The sequence below is a fragment of the Glycine max genome, chromosome 14, assembly GCF_000004515.6.
Source record: "Glycine max cultivar Williams 82 chromosome 14, Glycine_max_v4.0, whole genome shotgun sequence".
Lineage (NCBI taxonomy): Eukaryota > Viridiplantae > Streptophyta > Magnoliopsida > Fabales > Fabaceae > Glycine > Glycine max.
Window position 1 is genome coordinate 12,569,431 of NC_038250.2, and position 20,620 is coordinate 12,590,050.

General features: G+C 33.5%; 1 protein-coding gene across 11 annotated transcripts in view; it reads right to left on the minus strand.

Annotated features, from left to right (window-relative positions):
• The window catches only part of LOC100500679 (uncharacterized), a 40,059-nt gene that overhangs the window by 12,139 nt on the left and 7,300 nt on the right, over positions 1 to 20,620 (minus strand). For 7 of the 11 annotated variants that reach the window (XM_041008750.1, XM_041008746.1, XM_041008745.1 and 4 more), the window contains exon 5: positions 4,124 to 4,315. In XM_041008750.1, the coding sequence (XP_040864684.1) occupies positions 4,272 to 4,315 (44 nt within the window). In that variant the 3' untranslated portion in view covers positions 4,124 to 4,271. 11 annotated transcript variants of the gene reach the window in all.

Consider the following 20,620-nt stretch of genomic DNA (forward strand, 5'->3'; position numbering starts at 1 on the left):
ATTTTATCTCTAACCTTGTCTCCTAATGATCTGGGAAGACCGGCTAGAAATTTTTCTTTCTAAAAAGGTTGTTGACTATCTTCTCTGGTGTAAACCCTAGTTAGGAAAGTATCTCTGTACCACCTAAAATCCGCTAAGGTTCTACACTTAAGATTTGATAATAATTCTGCAGACCTATCTTTCCACAAGGATGGGTCTCCAATGAAATGTTGGGCTATTGTAAAAATTAATGTGTTAACAGCGTCAAGAATCTCTTTATCATCGTCATTAGTAATGACTTTTCCATTGAGATCCGTCTTAACTGCGCTGTAAATTTTTATTTTTCTTCATTAGTGAGATAATTATCCCACCATCTTTTCAGTTGTCCAGAAAATCCTGCCACTAAGATATCTATAATGGTTTCTTCTGAACATTCATGGGAGGTTTGGTAAGCTGTAGCTACCATGGTCATATGTTGGAGTGTATTCATGATGTTATACTCCGTTTGTGCATCTATGTTCCATTCATAGATGTTGTTTGCACTAAAACTCTTAAAATTGTTTTCACCTCTTTCTTCTAATAGAAGATCAGGGGCAGTCGGACGTTGATAATATAATTTGGAGGGTGTTTTCCAGTATTTGGAATTAATTGGATTTATATTCTTTTCTGATATTGATCCTATCTGAGTTTTGGTCACTATCTTCATTAATAACATTAATTAATTTGGAGGTACTTCTTGTTACCATTTTGGAAGTATTTTCCGAGGTTTGGGGAGTTTCTGGAATGACCTTAAGTAAACTACCAATTTGTTTAGTAATTCACTATGATTTCACCTACGCCTTCAATTAAGGATTTAGTTTTTCTAAGTTCCCTAATTTTTCGTTTAGCCTTCTCACTAACTTTGAAAGGTTTGAATTAATGGTTTTTCAATGGGAATACTTGGCGAAGCTTCCTCAATTGATTTTTGTTTAGGAACTACCTTAGTTTTAATGGTTTCTCCTAAAGCTTGTAAATATTTATTGGTATAATTTGCCTGTTCCATTAGACTCTTAATGTCTTTAGAGGTTACTTCCTCGTTGACATCTTTTGTCTTGAATGGAATTGCCATGACAGGTTTATTGTTACTGTCTTTGACATTTGGTAGTTGATATTGTGTTGCGGGAGGTAATTCCGATTGGATTAACTCACCATCCTTGATTTTCCAATTTGTTATGACATTTGTTGTTGGATCACCTATGATGTCTTGTTTCCAAGGGTAATCTATATCCTTTCTGATGGCATAAGCATGAAACCAATCAAAGAAAAGGATATTAATTTTGACTCTTTCGACAAATTTGTAGAACTTGTCTTTGATTTGTTTTCTGTTTGTACCCTTGTAATGTTGGAAAAACCATCTCCTTTGAGGCTCATTCTCCGAAGAATAAAAATCTTTCCTAAGGGTTTCCTTATCAATGCTAAAGTTGTCAGATAACATCATAAGGTTCCATAGAAGAGTATGTTGGGGATTGGATCGACTTTTGGTCGTCCTCTTGTTCTTGGTTGTAGGTTGTTCTAGGTATGCTAGAAGTAGTGTCTAATCCTTGGAGGTTTACAGTAGGGAACTGGTTATGTGACTCAGATCTGGTTAGTCCTACTGGAATTGAACGGGTTCTAACCGAAAAAGACCTACTGGCTGGCCCATATTCAGACCTAGAGGCTTCTATCCTTGATGAAAAAGAATTTCTCCTATTGAAGGTTATCTCTACCTTTCCGGAGTTATCTTGTTTAATTTTTTCAATAATTGGAGCAGGTCGGGGATCAGACGGTGTGGCCTTCTCCATAATCCATTTTTCAGGGAGAGTTACTTCATCCCATTTTATTATTCTTTTTAAAGAAACATTGGCTTTTGTCATATCAGTGATAAATAAGGTTGTTTCTCCCTTTTGTGGTTGTAATAGGACTCTAGACGCACAGGTATTCATGACCTTGTACTGGATCCTATAAATTAAGGCTGCTGAAATTGATCCTTCTTTCATGTCAAGGCCATGAAAGTGGATGTTTAAGAACAGAGAGTCAAGAATGTTTCTGTCCATCAGACTCACTGTCTTGTTTGGATAACAATTAAAATATATTGGACCTTGTCCTAGGCTGGTTTCGACTGTTCCAATTAAGGAGTCTTCAAATTTATTATGCCTAATATCTCTTAGACACATTAAAACTGTTGCATCTATGCCTATGTCAATTAAGGGCTTGATGGCTACTTGTACACAGTCGATGTGTAGATATTTATACTTACAGCTATGTTCATAAATTGAATTTTTTGAAAGTAAATGAAATTCTTCCCCTATATCTTGTCCTAGAGGAATATTGTTTTCTACTATTTTGATTATGTAATCAAAGTTGTGTTTGTCCTTAATTGTTTCAGGAACATATAGTTGATCTTGAGGGATTTCTGGAATGTTCCAGTCATCCATGTTTTGATTGATATCTTCGAATCGAACTTCCTCATCGAAGAGATTGTGTTTGGGGGTGACCTCTTGGGTCTGGTTATCTTGATCACTTAATAAATTGGAATATCTTGAAGAAGATGATGAAGAAGAATTTGATCGAAAAGAGATATGGGAAAAAGAGCGCAATAGTCTAGACATGATTATAACATTCTCTAATATCTTTGCCTTCATTTGGTTCCATAGAAATATTTCCATAAGGCTATATGTTACAGAACTTCTTGGATCTAAACAAATGAAAAAGATTTTTTTTTTTTACGGACAATATAGTTTGAACACTACTCCTATAGCCATCAGTATATTATGTATATTATGTCTCAATATTTTATTTGAACAATACACCTTAGTCTTACTGCCCTTTCTCAACCACGGGACTTACTGCTACAGTATAATTCAACTAAAATATCAGATTGTTGTGCTTCCAGAAAATATTGTTCAAACATATACTATTTAAATTAAAACTACTGTACATGGTTCAGATCCATAAGTTCACAGTTAACATATGCCCTTACAGACACTATTCCTACTTACGGACACTATATATATATATATATATATATATATATATATATATATATATATATATATATATATATATATAATTTCATAATATAAATGTGGCTTGCACAAACAATGTTGTCATAAAATAATGACACATTGAATCTTTTTTTTTTATATACAATGGTCACACTAAGGTTCAAATCTAGTGGGTTTGATACAAATATATTTTGTTTATAATAAAATCTCATTAATTAGTTTTTTGAAATATTATTTTTTATCTATCCTTTTTTTACTTATTTGTTATCTAGATAAAATACAATAAAGACTTGTAACAAGATTAATAAAACTTAAACAACACATTCAATGAGTTAAATTTAACTAGTCGTGTTGATTAAATTCACCAATCTATAAATGTTTCATCATAATTTTATTTGATAAATGATAGTTGAAAAAGACTGCCAACAATGTAACAATTAAATGTAAAAAGAGATAGGCATTTTACGACGGTCGCGTAGACCGTCTTAGAATGAGTATATTTCTAAGACGATCACGTGTGAATGACCGTTTTAGAATGATACGCATTCTATGACGGTTTTTCCAGAACCGATGTAGAATGGATTTCATTCTACAACAATCTCATGACAAGAACCAATGTAGAATGATACTCATTCTAAGATGATCCTTAACACGCGACCGTCTTAGAATAGATAGCATTCTACAACGGTCTTTCCAGAACCGATGTAGAATGCAATTTTTTTTTGTTAATTATTTTTGTTATTGGAACAATTTTTTTTTTGTTTACTCTTGATAGCAACCTTTGCCTAAAGAGACAAACAGGTAGGAAAATGTTGTTTATAAGCAATATCAATCCGAAGTAATCACAAACATGCCAAGTCTCATAATAAATTATAAATGAACATAAAGTGAAAAAATTTAGACACGAGTGCATAGGAAATGGTTTAAGAATATATCCTACAAAACAAACTAGGTGGGTAACTCAGGCAACTATATAACAAGGGAAAATAATAAAATATTGGTCTACAAATAAATCAACAGCATCATGGAACCAAATCTATACAAAAGAAAGGGGGGAGGCTCATCTTGTATTAATCAACATGCAAGTGAAACTTACAAGTTATATCACAGAGAAATGGTACCTCAACAAGATTTGCTGCACTATCTTCCATTGAAGCATTTGAATTTCTGTCACCAGTAGCCTTTGCCTACTAGATCAGCAACTGAGCCACCAGCCATGTATTCCATTATTATCCAAATTTAGTTTGATTGAGATAGGAACCATAATATTCAGTAATGCATGGACATCAACATTGGGACAGAACAGAAATTTCCTGAAAGTATTGAACAAAATCAAAATTTAAAAATTTAGGTACAGCAAATATCAAGTACATGTAATCTGCAAGATTATACCTTCTAGATATCATCAATTTCATCCTCTATGTGAAGTGACAAAAGAAAGGAAAGATAAATTAGGAAGTATTAAGGAAGAAATGCATATAGATTCATAGCACAACACAGCAAAAATATGATGTTAATCCTCCGTCGAGGGGTTTCCCATTCTACAATTGAGTTAATGCTCAGTTTTCTTAATACTAACTATTGAGAATGAAATCTCCTTCCACTCTTGTCCATCCATTTAACCTAATCACTTGACCAATTATGTAACTAACTACTCTTAACCACCTAACAATGAAATTTCTTAACCATGTATAAATAAACCAAATGTGCAATTAGAATAAAAAAGCAAATGTGCATCAATTTTAATGATATGAAAAGGTTATGAAATTATTTTCGGAAAGAACGTAATTGAATAATAATACAATTCAAACCAAATCATCACCTGCACCGGATCAATTTAAATTATGTTGACGTCAAATTAGATCATTAACACTGCAAGTCCAATGATCTATAGGAAATTAATTTGAATAAAGTTGAGGGTGACTTAACTACTGCTCCAGCTAACTAATGAGTCTAATAAATAATATAGACATTAAGTTTTTTTCCCTCTTACTGATGTAAATATTTACTTTCTAAAATGCCTAATTTCTATTGCAAAATGTAGCTAGTTTTCTCTCAATCATATATGTTTTACAATACAATTTAGATCAAATCATTTTAGTAAGATTTTTTATTTTATATAAAAAAGGAAAATTTCTTCTCTCAATGAAATTTTTATTTATTTATAAGATTTAAATTTAACATCTTAATTAAAAGATATGAATTTAGTTTCAGTACTCAAACTAATGGCATGCATGTTAATATAAATCATATATGTGGAAATTAAGTTGAAATAAAATGAAAATAAAATAAAATAAGATAAAATATATATTACCGTCTCTGTTCTACTATTTGGATATTCATACTATATAGTATAAATAAGAAAACTTATTATTTACATTTTAAAATAGAAAAATAAGACCCTAAAAATAATAGAAAGAAATAAAAGAAATGAACACAAAATAGAGTAAATAGTATATATACGGATAAAATAATTTTTTTTACATTATTGCTCAATCATAAATCTCATATTATATTATAAATTTATTAATTTTTATAATACTTATTTTATAAATCATACCAGATGACTTGTAATTAATTATTATGTAACTAACTACTCTTAACTATTGCATTACCATAATTGTTTCGACAGCCATATAGTTTGGTCCAAAGAAAAATTTAAATAGCACAAGCATTTCTTAACTTACTCACTGCCTTAAAATAAATTTATCTCATGATTATAAAAATAAATTTAAATAGCACAAATAATGGTGCTGCTTAAAGTGATATGTTGTAACTGAGATATAACAATTTTTTTCATATTTCAAAATTAATGTTATTAGATGTATGGTTCAGGGTAAGGTGTATCACCTTATAAGTGATGTATGACTAAGTATTAAAATTGATTTCGTATAGAAGGTAATTTTAACCGGTAAATTTTTTGTCAAATTGACCTGAAATAAAAGTTTTTATATTTTTTATTTGACCTTTGCTACTTTGTGGTTTATCTTTTTGTAGAATATGATTTTGGTCTCTCAAATTTCTAATGTTTGGTTTTAACTCCTCTAAAAATTTGTTCATTTTTTTATCCTTCTACTATTTAAGCGCGTCACTTTTTATCTTTGATGTCACTTAGATAGTACTTTATGGAGAGACAAAAAGTGGTTTAAATAATACTTGAGGGGATAAAAATGATACATTTATAACGAAAAATAAACCAAATTATTTTAAGAGACTAAAACTAAACTTCAAATATTTTATAGAGAACAAAAACATGTTTTAGCATATTATTTTTTAATTTCTTTCACATTCAAAAGCTAACACACTTTGAATCTCACAAATTCAAACTCAGATTCACATTTCATTTCTTCTATTAATAGTGATTGATTAATAAATATGAAACAAGTTGAAAATTTATATCTACCAATAAAAGAGAAACACTGAAATTCGTCATAAACAAAGTTCCTCCATAAGGGATTGACGTGAAAAAACCGCAAGTACACAATAGTTGTCAATTAATAATATCAAATCCATAGGGATCATGTTTTATTTTAAAATATAAATATAATACCGTTTTATATTTTAATTTTATAACATAAATTGGGAACTAGCAATCATAGTACAAGGATTTTGGTTTTGGTATTAAAATAAAAATTTTAATATATTTTTTAGTCCTTTGAGGTATCTTTTTAAGTTTTCAGATTAAAATTTATATTTTTTATTCACTCAATTTTACAAAATGTTTGATTAGTCCTTCTATTAAAAAAACCTTCACAAATTATGTATCTAAACTATAAAAAAACTCAATTTGAAAAGACTAAAAAAGTATTTTGCTATAAATTTAAGGAACTAAAAAAATATAAATTTTTATTTGAAGGACATATACCTTTTAATTTAATGAACTAAAAATATAATAAATTCTAAAATAAATATTTGGATATGAAAGTAAGGTGGAATATATTTTTTCTATTAATTTATTATTACTTGGGGTGCAATCAGTCAATCAAAGGTGCTATACATATCAAATCCCCACTGGTGCAACGGGCACTGAGGCCTAAATTTCTTTATATTTTTAGCATCAAAGTAAGGCGGATTCCAGGGTGATTTCTGTTGTAGTGATCCTGATCCATTTGTGGATAAATCAGTTAGTTTTCATTTGTTAGAAAGTTAGTTAATTGGTTAGTAGTTTGTTGCTGAAAAAACAAAAAGTAATGTGTTGAGTTGTAATTTTCAGTTTTATCTTTTTAGCCTTTGACAATGATGTATAAATACAATTGATCATTCAATAAGATAGTTGAATGAGTTTATACATTTGAAGAAAGGAATACACTTGTAGAATAGAAACTCTCCCTCCTACCTCTTACATTTCTCTCTTTTCCTGCAAGTGTGTGTCAAGGAACTCATATGTTATTGACACTAACAATGGTATCTAGAGCAAGGAACGATCAAGAAGGGATCTTTAAGCACATCCATGGCTTCCAATGGCCCTTTTCCAGCGAATCTCCCAGTTCTTACTGGCAAGAACTTCAGCAGGTGGCAAGTTTAGATGAAAGCCTTGTTTGGCTTCCAAGATTTAACTGATATTGTTGAGAATGGTGTAGAAGTTCCAAGAGACAATGCTCCTGATGCACAAAAGGAAGGATTCAAAGAATTAAAGAAGCAGAATTGTAAAGCATTGATGATTCTTCATTAGTGTATTGATGATATCCACTTTGAGAAGATTGTAGGTGCAACTACTACGAAAGAAGCCTGGGACACGTTGAACAAAGCCTATGTTGGTGCAGACAAAGTCAAGAAAGTGCGCTTACAAACCCTAAAGAGACAGTTTGAACTGCTGCAGATGGAAAAGAATGAAGGTATTGGAGATTTCTTTGGTAGATTACAAGTTCTTACTAATTCAATGAAAGGTTGTGGTGAGAAATTCACTGATCTAATACTGATTGAAAAAGTATTAAGATCATTGAATCCAAAATTCGACCACATTGTGGTTGATATTGAGGAATCAAAGGATTTGGAATCCATGAGCATTGATGAATTGCAAGGTTCCCTCGAAGCCTATGAGCAAAGATTGCAATAAAGGAATAATTGTAATACAAATCCTGTTGAAACAGCTCTGCAAGCTCAACAAAACCCGAAGAACTCTGGAAATGAATCATCCAGAGGAAAGAGAGGCAGATTCAAGAACTCAAGAGGAAGAGGCAACCATGGATCAAGAGAGCACTCAGATCAGAAAAATAATGGCAACCAAAGTTCCAACAGAGGAGGACATATTGGAAATTGAGGGAGAAAAAGAAAAAAGACCCGGGACAAGAAGAATGTAGATTGTTACAACTGTGGAAAGAAGGGACATTATGTTGTTGATTGCTGGTACAAGGATAAAAATCCTGCTGATAAGGCTTAACTTGCAGAAGGAGCAGATTCAGTTTCTGAACCTGTCCTGTTGATGGTGACAAACAAGACAACGCCTGATGACAAGGGTCAATGGTACTTAGACACTGGATGCTCTACACACATGACTGGTCACAAAGACTAGTTTTTGTGTTTAGATGAAAGGATGAAAAGCAAAGTGAGATTTGCAGATGACAACAACATGCTTGCTGAAGGAATTGGAAATGGCTTGATTCAGAGGAAAGATGGCAGAGAAACTTGCATAGAGGATGTACTTTATGTTCCAGGCATAAGCAACAATCTTCTAAATCTTGGTCAGTTACTTCAAAAAGGTTTTAAGATAACTATGAAGGACATGATGATGCTGGTATATGACAAAACCAGAAATCTAATCATAAAAACACCACTGACCAGAAATAGAACTTTCAAAATTGGAATGCAAGCACTTGAGCAATATGTCTTAGTGTTGTGAGCAACAAAGAAGAATGGCTTTGGCACTATAAGCTTGGACACTTGAATTTCAGAGATCTTGCTCAAATGCACAAGTGGGCACGAGGAATTCCTCAACTATAGCAACCACAAGAGAAATGCAGAAATTTCTTGGAATGCAAGCAGACAAAGAAGCCCTTCAAGAAGTTTATCCTAGTAAAATAAACTCAGAAGATTGAAATCATCTATTCAGATGTTTGTGGACCTATACAAGTAGAGTCCATTGGAGGAAACAGGTACTTCATAACCTTTATAGATTATTTCACTAGAAAGACCTGGATTTATATGATCAAAAGAAAGAGTGATGTGTTTAATATCTTTAAGAAGTACAAAGCTTATATTGAAAATCAAAGTTCTAGGAAGATTGAAGTGTTGAGAACTGATGGAGGTGGTGAATACACCTCAAAAGAATTCCTAGAATTTTGTGATGAAGCAGGAATTGTACATGAGTTCACACCACACTACACTCCACATCACAATGGGGCAACAGAAAGGAAGAATAGAACAATTATGAACATGGTCAGGAGCATGCTCAAATGCAAGGATCTGCCACAAAACTTGTGGAGTGAAGCTGCTTCCACTACTGTGTATGTGCTGAATAGAAGTCCTACAAAAAGAATAAATGTTGTGACTCCAGAAGAAGCTTGGTCAGGCATCAAATCCAATATGAAACATTTGAGAATTTTTGCTGCTATCTGCTACAAACACATTCTTGACTAGTTGAGACAGAAACTTGATGACAAATGTGAATTGATGGTATTTCTTGGATACCATGAGACAAGAAGGTACATGTTGTTTGATCCAAGGTCCAAGCAAATTGCAATTAGCAGGGATGTGGAATTTGATGATTTTAAAAACTAGAGGCTAGAACCTGAGTCTACAAGCAGGAATGCAAGATTCTTGATTGAATCAAATTACAGTGGTAATAATGTTGTTGTAACAGCTGCCACACCTGACCAAGGAATTTTGAGAAAGTCAACAAGAGTGACACAAGTTCCCCAAAGTTTGAGAGATTATGAAGTCTATAAAGATGATCAAATCAATGAAGGTGGTGACCTAGTGCACTTGGCCTTATATGCTGGTGCTAAGCCAATAGATGTAGAGGAAGCATTGCAAGAACCTCAATGGATTCAAGCAATGAAGGAGGAATTGAGCTCAATTAAGAAGAACAACACATGGGATCTTGTGAACCTCCCAAAAGGGAAAAGACCTATTGCAGTTAAGTGGGTCTTTAAAGTGAAAAAGAATCCCACAGGAGAGGTGGTTAAGCACAAGGCAAGACTAGTGACAAAGGGTTTCCTACAAAGAGAAAGTGTGGACTATGGTGAAATTTTTGCTCTAGTAGCAAGGATTGAGACAATAAGGCTTGTAATTGCAATTGCAAGCACGAGAAGGTGGTCAATGCATCAATTGGATGTCAAGTCTGCTTTTCTAAATGGGCCTCTTGAAGAAGATGTGTTTGTTGATCAACCTCCAGGTTTTCAAGTTGATGGCCAAGAAGACAAAGTGTACAAACTAAAAAAGGCCCAGTATGGCTTGGAACAAGAAGATTCATGGTGTTCTCAACCAGATTGGGTTTGAGAAATGTACTTCTGAACATGGTGTCTATATTAGAGGGGAGACTACTGCATATTTAATCATATTGTGCCTCTATGTGGATGATTTGTTGATCACTGGGAGCAACATGTTAGAAATCAACAAAGTCAAGCAGCTGTTGATGAAGCAATTTGAAATGACAGACATGGGCCAACTATCCTATTTTCTTGGCATTGATTTCAAGGAAACGGAAGCAGGTGTGGTGATGCATCAAAGTAAATATGCAGTTGATTTGCTTGTGAAGTTTCACATGAGCAATTGCAATCTAGTTGCAACTCCAGATGAAACTGGGCTAATGATGAGCTTGAATGATGAAGGAGAACTAGCAGATGCTACTCTATACAGACAAATAGTTGGCTCACTCAGGTATTTGTGTAATACAAGACCTGACATAGCTTATAGTGTTGGCATTATAAGCAGGTTTATGAAGGCACCTAAGATTTCTCACATGATGGCTACAAAGAAGATCTTAAGGTATGTGAAGGGCACAACTGATTATGGAGTATTGCTACCTTTTGGACAGAATGAATCAAATCAAAATATGCTTGGCTATACTGATTCAGATTGGAGGAAGGACAAGAATGACAGGAAGAGCACTGCAGCCTATGTGTTCATGTATAGTCGAGCTCTAATCTCCTAGAGCTCGAAGAAAGAAGATCCAGTAGCATTATCTACTTGTGAAGCTGAGTATATAGCAGCTTCCCTTGGAGCATCTCAAGGTCTGTGGTTGAGGAAAATGCTGAAAGAAATGAAGATTCAAAAGAAGAAACCAATTTGCTTACTGATTGATAATAAGTCAGCAATCAGTCTTGCTAAGAACCCTGTAGATCATGGGAACAACAAGCACATTGATACTAGGTATCATTTTATCAGGGACAAAGTTCACAAAGGAAAAATCAAGCTCATCTACTGCGAATCAGAAGATAATTTTGCTGATTTACTGACAAAACCATTGAAGAAAGCCAAGTTTGAAGAACTGAGAAGTAAACTGATGATAAAGCTGATTGAGAATCATAATTAAAGGAGGGTGTTGTAGTAATCCTGATCCATTTGTGGATAAATCAGTTAGTTTTCATTTGTTAGAAAGTTAGTTAATTGGTTAGTAGTTTGTTGCTGAAAAAACAGAAAGTAATGTGTTGAGTTGTAATTTTCAGTTTTATCTTTTCAGCCTTTGACAATGATGTATAAATACAATTGATCATTCAATAAAATAGTTAAATGAGTTTATACATTTGAAGAAAGGAATACACTTGCATAATAGAAACTCTCCCTCCTACCTCATACATTTCTCTCTTTTCCTGTAAGTGTGTGTCAAGGAACTCATATGTTCTTGACACTAACAATTTCCAGCACTCAAATCGCATAATTCATGACATAAATTGAATGCTCTATCTTCTGGTCTATTGCTAGAGAACCCTTCTTCATTAATAACTGTAATTAAATACACAGCCTACTACACTGCTCTCATGAGTATCATAATAACATATATATGAACATTTCAAAGATTTGTATTCAGAGAAACACAAACCTTATTATCCATATCTATTTTTCTGTGGGCTTATACATCTATGTTTGGACAAACTAAAACTGGGGGGAGCTAAGAAAAAAACCAGATCATGTTTTTTTACACATAATAAAAGATGGTGACACTAATTAACAAGTTGTTAATATACTAGTGATTTAGAATTTAGATTCATTAACTAAAGATTAGGATTTAATTAATCTCCGTCTTAAAAATGGAATTGAGACTAGGTACCAACTTATAGCATTGATGTTAAGTTTGAGTCTTAGATCCAAATAAATAAATTGTTGACTCAATGTTGCTAACCCAAACTTTGACTAGAGTGAACATTTCTTTTAGGGACGGTTAGGAGGAAGAAGTTTTTTTATATCCAAGAATTATAATGTCTGAGAATCATATTTTTTTAAATAAATTAAATTTATTTGATTGATATTGGAAATCTTTAAATAAGTTTTATAAAAATTAAAGAATTACTTATTTTTATGATTTTTGTATTTATCATATTATATAATTTAATAAAAAAATAATATGATATTTTTAATATAGGAAAAAATATTTTTAAAAAAATAAGATTCTTACTTCACACAGAAATTTTTTTGTTAATATAAAATAATGATATTAGTGGTGTTCGAAGTTTATTTTAATGTTAGTATAAAATAAATTGTTTTCAGTAAGATATCCTGGTCATAGGCCTAATCCAGACATGTTACATGAGGTTGTCAGGCTTCTCCTATGAGAACGCAAGTCAAACTAACAACATCTGTTGTATGGGCTATACAGGACTGAATAAAATTTAGTCAGACTTTGCCAAGATTCATCAAGGGTAATAGATAGGTAGCTGGACAAAGTCAGAGGTATGAATCTCTTATTTATTAAAAAAAAACACTGCTACGCATTCTAGAAAAAAAAAACTAAAAGAATTTGCTTTTAGAAAAAGGATGCAACATAGAATTTTTTTAGTTTTTAATGCTTTTGAAGTGGTAGCCTTTAGTCCTTTATATATTAGTTTGATTGGAAATCATTAACAAATCCAAATGAGAAATTCTTGCATATAACTTATTGTTGTTTATTTGTATCCTATGATCAAAAATAAATTCAGCACAGATCCCAACCACAGTTGATTATCACCGTAGAATAGGGCATAATTCAAATCAAATATGCTATGACTTGTCCAAAAGCCAGCCTCCTTGACCCATTTGAAATAACAATATTGAAGTTACTTTGCCTCTACTTTTGGCGTAACTTTCTCCACTCCGCATTAGATCTTAGACATGCTATAGTATGTAGCAATATGACTACAAATGAGCCATAGGCACATGTTTACTTATATCTCTTTTGTCGTATTCAGATTTACACTTCCTTGAAGCACATGGTGGTGTGATTTGTGTGGTAGTGGAAATAAGTGGTGATGTTTGAGTTATCGCTGGATGTTCTCATGTTATATGATGGATTGCAAATGGATAAATTCTTGAGTCCTTATTACTTTTATTAAATTGATTCATACTGAATAAATAAGCAAGAAGATCTTCTAAAGGGATTTTTAGTTAAATTAGGCTTAGTAAACACAATATTACAAAAGAGATAATTTTAAGAGAAACCTAATACTTAATTATCCCATTATACTTTAATTTAACTATATACCTCCAACCATATCAGTAAACACTTATATGAAAATCAATTTTGAAAACTTGAAAATTGATTTTCATGTCCTACAATTGATCATCAAATTTTTTTTTTGAATAATTGATTATACATTTTGATAATCGATCTATACATTTTGAAAAGAAACTATTTTAATTAAATAAATTATTTTATTTATTTTTTTGTCAAACATTTGATTCCAAACCAGCGTGAGCACAAACAAAAGAGTTAAACAATCTCGAAAGTTATTAATTATCCATCAAATGTAAAGGAATTATTTGCTAGCTAGGTATCACAACAATTGTTTCGGCAATGCAAGCCAACCATGTACCTAACTGCCATATTCAAGGCTCGATCAACATCCATAGTGTCTTGCAACCATGCAATATGCAGAAAGTCATGTGTTTCATTACATATATACTATATAACAGACAACATGCATTGCTCACAATTTCAATTCATCCCTGATGACGGCTGAGACAAATGCATCTTACAGTGCAGTAATGCACAGAGAAAAACGATGGCCAAGAAGAAACGGAATAGAAAAAATAACAGAAGGCACATTGAATGGTACATGTAATGATTGATGTCTGACGTTAAGGGCCTCGTTCTCAAATCCCATATTGCATTTGTCACACTCCACTTCCATGTACAAGTAAACAGCTACCTCTTTTTCTTTGTACCTAACTGCCATCAGTTTCCCAAATCCTTGTATTTTCCCACACCGAACACGTCCTCGTACAAGTAAACAGCTACCTCTTTTTTTTTTTTCTTTGTACCTAACTGCCATTAGTTTCAACCACTCATGTATTTTCCCACTCATGTGTTTATCTTTTCCCTTAAGAGAGGAGGAAAACATATTGATTGACCCACTATTCAAGGCTCGATCAACACATCCACGGTGTCTTGCAAACATGCAATATGCAGGAAGTCACGTGTTTCATTACATATATACTACATAATAGACAACATGGATTGCTCACATCTTCAATTCATCCCTGATGTGTTTCAACCACTCATGAGCTGGCTCATCTTTTCCTTTGTGTCAAACTCATTAGATTCAATCACTCATGAGGTTTTATATTGATGGTTACTAATTTATATTAAAAAGAAATAAAAGTATAACAATAGCTTCTCGAGACTCCTTGAATAGAGAGGAGGGAATGTAAGTGATTTTAACAGAGGAGAGAAAGGAGATTTTAATTAAATACTTTATTTAGTTAATAAGGAAAGGAAAGAAATTTTAAAAAATTATTTATTTTCTTATTTTTATAATTTTAAATTTTAAAACTTAAATAATAATGAGTTTTAATCCAGAGTATTATTGATGTTTTGATATTTTAATATTTCATACATTATCAATAATTTTCATTTCTTTTTATCTTTCTTTCTATCACATTATATTATCTATCATACCTATATCTATCTCTCTCACATTAGGTGTTTATTAACATTTGTGTGTCAAAATATATTTTTCCTTTATACTATTAAAATGTTTAGAATATTAATTTTTCTATGTTATGAAGTTTTCCAATATTAAAAGAGAACAATAAAATTAATAATATTTTTTTTCCACTCCCTCCCTTGTATTTCTTTCTCCTCTCCTTTTAAAAACTAAACCTAATTACAAAATTTCATAAAATTCCTTCCACTTCCTCCTTTTCATTTCCTTCCAAAAAAATTAATATCTACTCTAGATAAGATCTTAGGCAAGAAAAATTAGCTTTGTGTTTCCTCTGGTTGACTCTCTTAGGCAACAATTTCGATACATCCAAATATCCAAGATTTTCAATAGACAAACATGAGAATATCTCAACGATATCAATTGGCCAGTAAAATATCTCTTAATATAGAGATCTAAAAGTAAAAATGCACAAAAGAGTGTTTATCTTTTCCCTTAAGAGCGGAGGAAAACATATTGATTGACCCACTATTCAAGGCTCGATCAACACATCCACAGTGTCTTGCGACCATGCAAAATGTAGAAAGTCACGTGTTCCATTACATATATACTATATAACAGACAACATGCATTGCTCACAGTTTCAATTCATCCCTGATGTGTTTCAACCACTCATGAGCTGGCTCATCTTCTCCTTTGTGCCAAAATGATAGCAATTCAGGGGTGCAGTCAGAAGTCAATCAACAGGAGGTGCATATATTAAGAAGCAGGCCCAAAAGAAACAGCAATACATCAGCCTGAAGGATTTTATTTGAGATTTTGCTGAGTATGCATTCGAATCTTCCTTCCCAGCACTAGAATCTATTAGAACAAAGGAGAATGTGGATGAAAGTTTGAAAAAAAAGAAAGGAAAAATAAAGAAGAAAAAAAGGCTTCAAGTCCCACATCGCTCAGGATAAACACTTGAATAGTGTTTCACTCCCTATATATAGAGAGCTTCTTTCTTCATTTTTCTTTGCCCCAATTGAGAAGCATTTCCTCAACTTTTCTTTCTCCCTCTCATATTTCAGCCGATGCATTTTCGGCAAACTTCTCCCTCTTTCTTTCTGTCGCTCTATAAATTTTGGTTGGCTATAAGAGTGACTTTTTAAGTCAAAATTTCGGTTGGCTATAAGAGTGACTTTTTAAGTCATATTTTTTGTTGGCTATAAGAGCGACTTTTTAAGTCATAATTTCGATTGGCTATAAGAGTGACTTTTTAAGTCATAATTTCGATTGGCTATAAGAGTGACTTTTTAAGTCATATTTTCGGTTGGCTATAATAGTGACTTTTCAAGTCATAATTTCAGTTGACTATAAAAGTGACTTTTTAAGTCATATTTTCGGTTGGCTATAATAGTGACTTTTCAAGTCATACTTTTCGGTTGGCTATTAGAGTGACTTTTCAAGTCATATTTTCGGTTGGCTGATAGAATGACTTTTCAAGTCATACAAGAGGGTGTAATTCTAGAAAAGGTTCCCTCAGTGCAGTGGGAATCTTATACAGTGATCTGGGCTGTTTTATCCTGGGGACGTCGTGGTTGATAGTCTGCTTGCACAATTTTTGGCAGTGCCACGAAACGTCTTAAAGAAAGCGACATTGTCCGCGACTCAGCCAGTAATTTTTTCAGTTTGCCATAAACTATTGTTACAACAATTTTAAGACGGTTTCGGTTCTGCTATGGCTACCGTAGATATTACTGGCTCGAATAGCAATGACCTCAACAAACCTTTTAGGTTTGAAGGGTATCATTTCAAACGTTGGCAACAAAAGATGATGCTTTCTTTAACTATGAGAAAAGTTGCCTATGTTTTGAACACTGATATTCCAGTGGTACCTGAGGATGCTGAGATGGAAGTGAAGGATAAAATGACTATGGAACTAGCTCTTTGGAATGAAAATGATTACCTATGCAAGAATTTCATTCTGAATGGGTTAGCTAATGATCTCTATTATTACTATAGTCCATATAAGTCTGCCAAATTAGTTTGGCTAGCTCTGGAAAAGAAGTATGATACTGAGGAAGCTGGGACTAAAAAATATGTTGTTAGCCGCTACCTCAAGTATCAAATGACTGATGATAAATCAGTAGAGTCTCAATCCCATGAGATACAGAAAATTGCTCAAGAGTCATACATAGCTGTGATAACTGAGATCAATATGATTGGAGGATCAGATGGATGGTGGGTAGACACTGGCGCCTCCCGCTATGTCTGCTATGATCGTGCTATGTTTAAAACATACACGAATAAGAAAGTGTTGCTGGGTGATTCCCACATCTCTACGGTTACTGGAACTAGAGATGTTGAACTGAAGTTTACCTCTGGAAAGATGTGATGCATACTCCAGAGATGAGAAAGAATCTGGTATCTGATTTTCTTTTAAATTAAGGAATAGTGGGGGTACTTCATCCAGTTATCTTCTTGCTATTAGTAGTGAAAATCTTGCACAACCAGAATCAGATATAGAGCCTCGAAGAGGTAAGAGAGCAAGAATTGCTAAAGAGTATGGGCTCGATTATATGACCTATACATTAGAGGAGGATCCATCAAACCTCCAAGAAGCTTTGTCTTCTTTGGATGCTGACTTGTGGCAAGAAGCCATTAATAATGAGATGGATTCTTTAGAATCTAACAAGAGCTAGCATTTAGTAGACTTGCCTCCTGGCTGCAAACCAATTAGATGTGAAATCATTGTTGTGTAACAACTTTGATATGAAAGACCTCGGAGAAGCAAGTGTAATCCTTGGTATTAAGATTACTAGGTCAAAAGAGGAAATTTCTCTGGATCAATCTCACTACATTGAGAAGATCTTAAAGAAATATGATTACTTTGACTGTAAACCTACTAGTACACCATATGATCCAAGTGTAAAACTGTTTAAGAACACTTGTGAAGGTATACGACAAACTGAGTACACAAGTATCATTGGCAGCCATAGGCATGCCACTGATTGTACTAGATCCAACATAGCCTAGTTGTGGGATTATTATGCAGGTTTATCAGTAGACCTAGTATGGAGCACTAGCACGCTATTGAAAGGGTAATGAGGTACCTTAAAAGAACCATAAGCCTTGGATTACATTATAAAAGGTTTCCCGTTGTACTTGAAGGATACAGCGATGCAGATTGGAACACTCTTTCAGATGATTCCAAAGCAACCAACAGCTATATATTTAGCATAGCTGGTGGGGCTATTTCTTGGAAGTAAAAGAAATAGACTATCTTAGCTCAGTCCACTATGGAATTTGAGATGATAGCACTAGCAACTGCTAGTGAGGAAACAAGTTTGCTGAGAAGCTTACTTGCAAAGATTCCATTATGGGAAAGACCGATACCAGCTGTGTTGATCCATTGCGATAGTACCGCGGCTATTGAAAAAAAATTGAGAACCGTTATTACGATGGTAAGAAACGACAGATACGTCGTAAGCACAACACTATTAGAGAATTACTCTCAATAGGAACTGTTATAGTGGATCACGTACGCACTGATGATAATTTAGCAGATCCTTTGACAAAAGGATTAGCTAGAGAGAAAGTCCATTACACTTCTAAAAGAATGGGACTATTGCCCTTACTGCGATGATCATTCATGCTGGTAACCTGACCTAAATGACTAGAGATCCCAAGAACTAGGTTCAATGGGTAATAACAAGTTATGAAGTGATATGAGATGAACATGTTGTTATAAGTGAAAACAACATGATTCCTGAAGTAACAAGAGGATGAGTTATGAAAAAAAAAATCGTAATTCTTAATGAGATCTATACTCTATGTTGAGTGGAGTACCTAGGCTACAGGAGTACTCTTGATAGACTCACTTATGTGAATGTTGAAGTGGGGGCCGCTTCATATGAAATTTTGGGCAAAAATTTCTAGAGCGTTCACTATACCAGAATAGACGTGCATGGCCTTTAACGCATGGGCTTTATAGAATACACCTATGAAAAGGTTGTGTGTGGTTTGATGTCGGAGATAGAGTTCAAGACTTCGAGTCACTCTAGTAAAATCTGAATCTTACTCACTATGCAAAGGTTCAAGTTGTATGACACCTTTGTTTATGCACAATTTTATGAAATCTTCGAAAATCTTCTTTTCAAATTTCTAGTGGGGGATTGTTAGAACAAAGGAGAATGTGGATGAAAGTTTGAAAAAAAAGAAAGGAAAAAAAAAGAAGAAAAAAAGGCTTCAAGTCCCACATCGCTCAGGATAAACACTTGAATAGTGTTTCACTCCCTATATATAGAGAGCTCCTTTCTTCATTTTTCTTTGTCCCAGTTGAGAAGCATTTCCTCAACTTTTCTTTCTCCCTATCATATTTCAGTCGATGCATTTTCGGCAAACTTCTCCCTCTTTCTTTCTGTCGCTCTATAAATTTCGGTTGGCTATAAGAGTGACTTTTTAAGTCAAAATTTCGGTTGGCTATAATAGTGACTTTTTAAGTCATATTTTTGGTTGGCTATAAGAGCGACTTTTTAAGTCATAATTTTGGTTGGCTATAAGAGTGACTTTTTAAGTCATATTTTCGGTTGGCTATAATAGTGACTTTTCAAGTCATAATTTCGGTTGGCTATAAGAGTGACTTTTTAAGTCATATTTTCGGTTGGCTATAATAGTAACTTTTCAAGTCATACTTTTCGGTTGTCTATTAGAGTGACTTTTCAAGTCATATTTTTGGGTGGCTTTAGAGTGACTTTTCAAGTCATACAAGAGGGTGTAATTCTAGAAAAGGTTCCCTCAGTGCACTCGGGAATCTTATACAGTGATCTGGGCTGTTTTATCCTGGGGACGTCGTGGTTGATAGTCTGTTTGCACAATTTTTGGCAGTGCCACGAAACGTCTTAAAGAAAGCGACATTGTCCGCGACTCAGCCAGTAATTTTTTTGGTTTGCCATAAACTATTGTTACAACAGAATCTGCCATGCCTTAGCATGTCTCCCCTTTTGCCTTGATGGTGTAATTTTGTTAGGTTTATGCTAGCACAAAAAGACAAAGTTAGTTATCTTTTAGGCATTATAAAAAATCAATCCATGTAATAAGGATGGGCAACGAAAATTACTCTGAGTTTTCTTCCTCTATTTCTTCTTTATCTCTTCTTCTCTGGAGATCACTGGTCCTCTAAACCAGGCTGTGCTATCACAAATTCATTAGATTCAATCACTCACGCCCATCCTATATATATAATACATCTTCACTCTTTGCATCCTCACCCTAAACCAAACCAAATCAACCCTTTGATTTCAGTTTACTTACTATTTAGAGATCAACAAAGAAAGGAATGGACATTAGTCTTGGAAAAAAGGTATATTCAAAATTACACTAAGTTAAGTTCCTTATCTAGCAAAATGATATGCATGAATTGATGTTGTTGAGTTGACTCTACATTAAACCAGGTTGGAGCAGAGTTTATGGGCACGTTCTTTCTCATGTTTGCGGCAATAGGCACTGCAATTGAGAAGGAAAAGTCACATGGACCAGAAACTGTGATGGGATGTGCAACAACTAGTGGACTTGCTGTGATGATCATCATATGCTCCATAGGCCACATCTCCGGGGCTC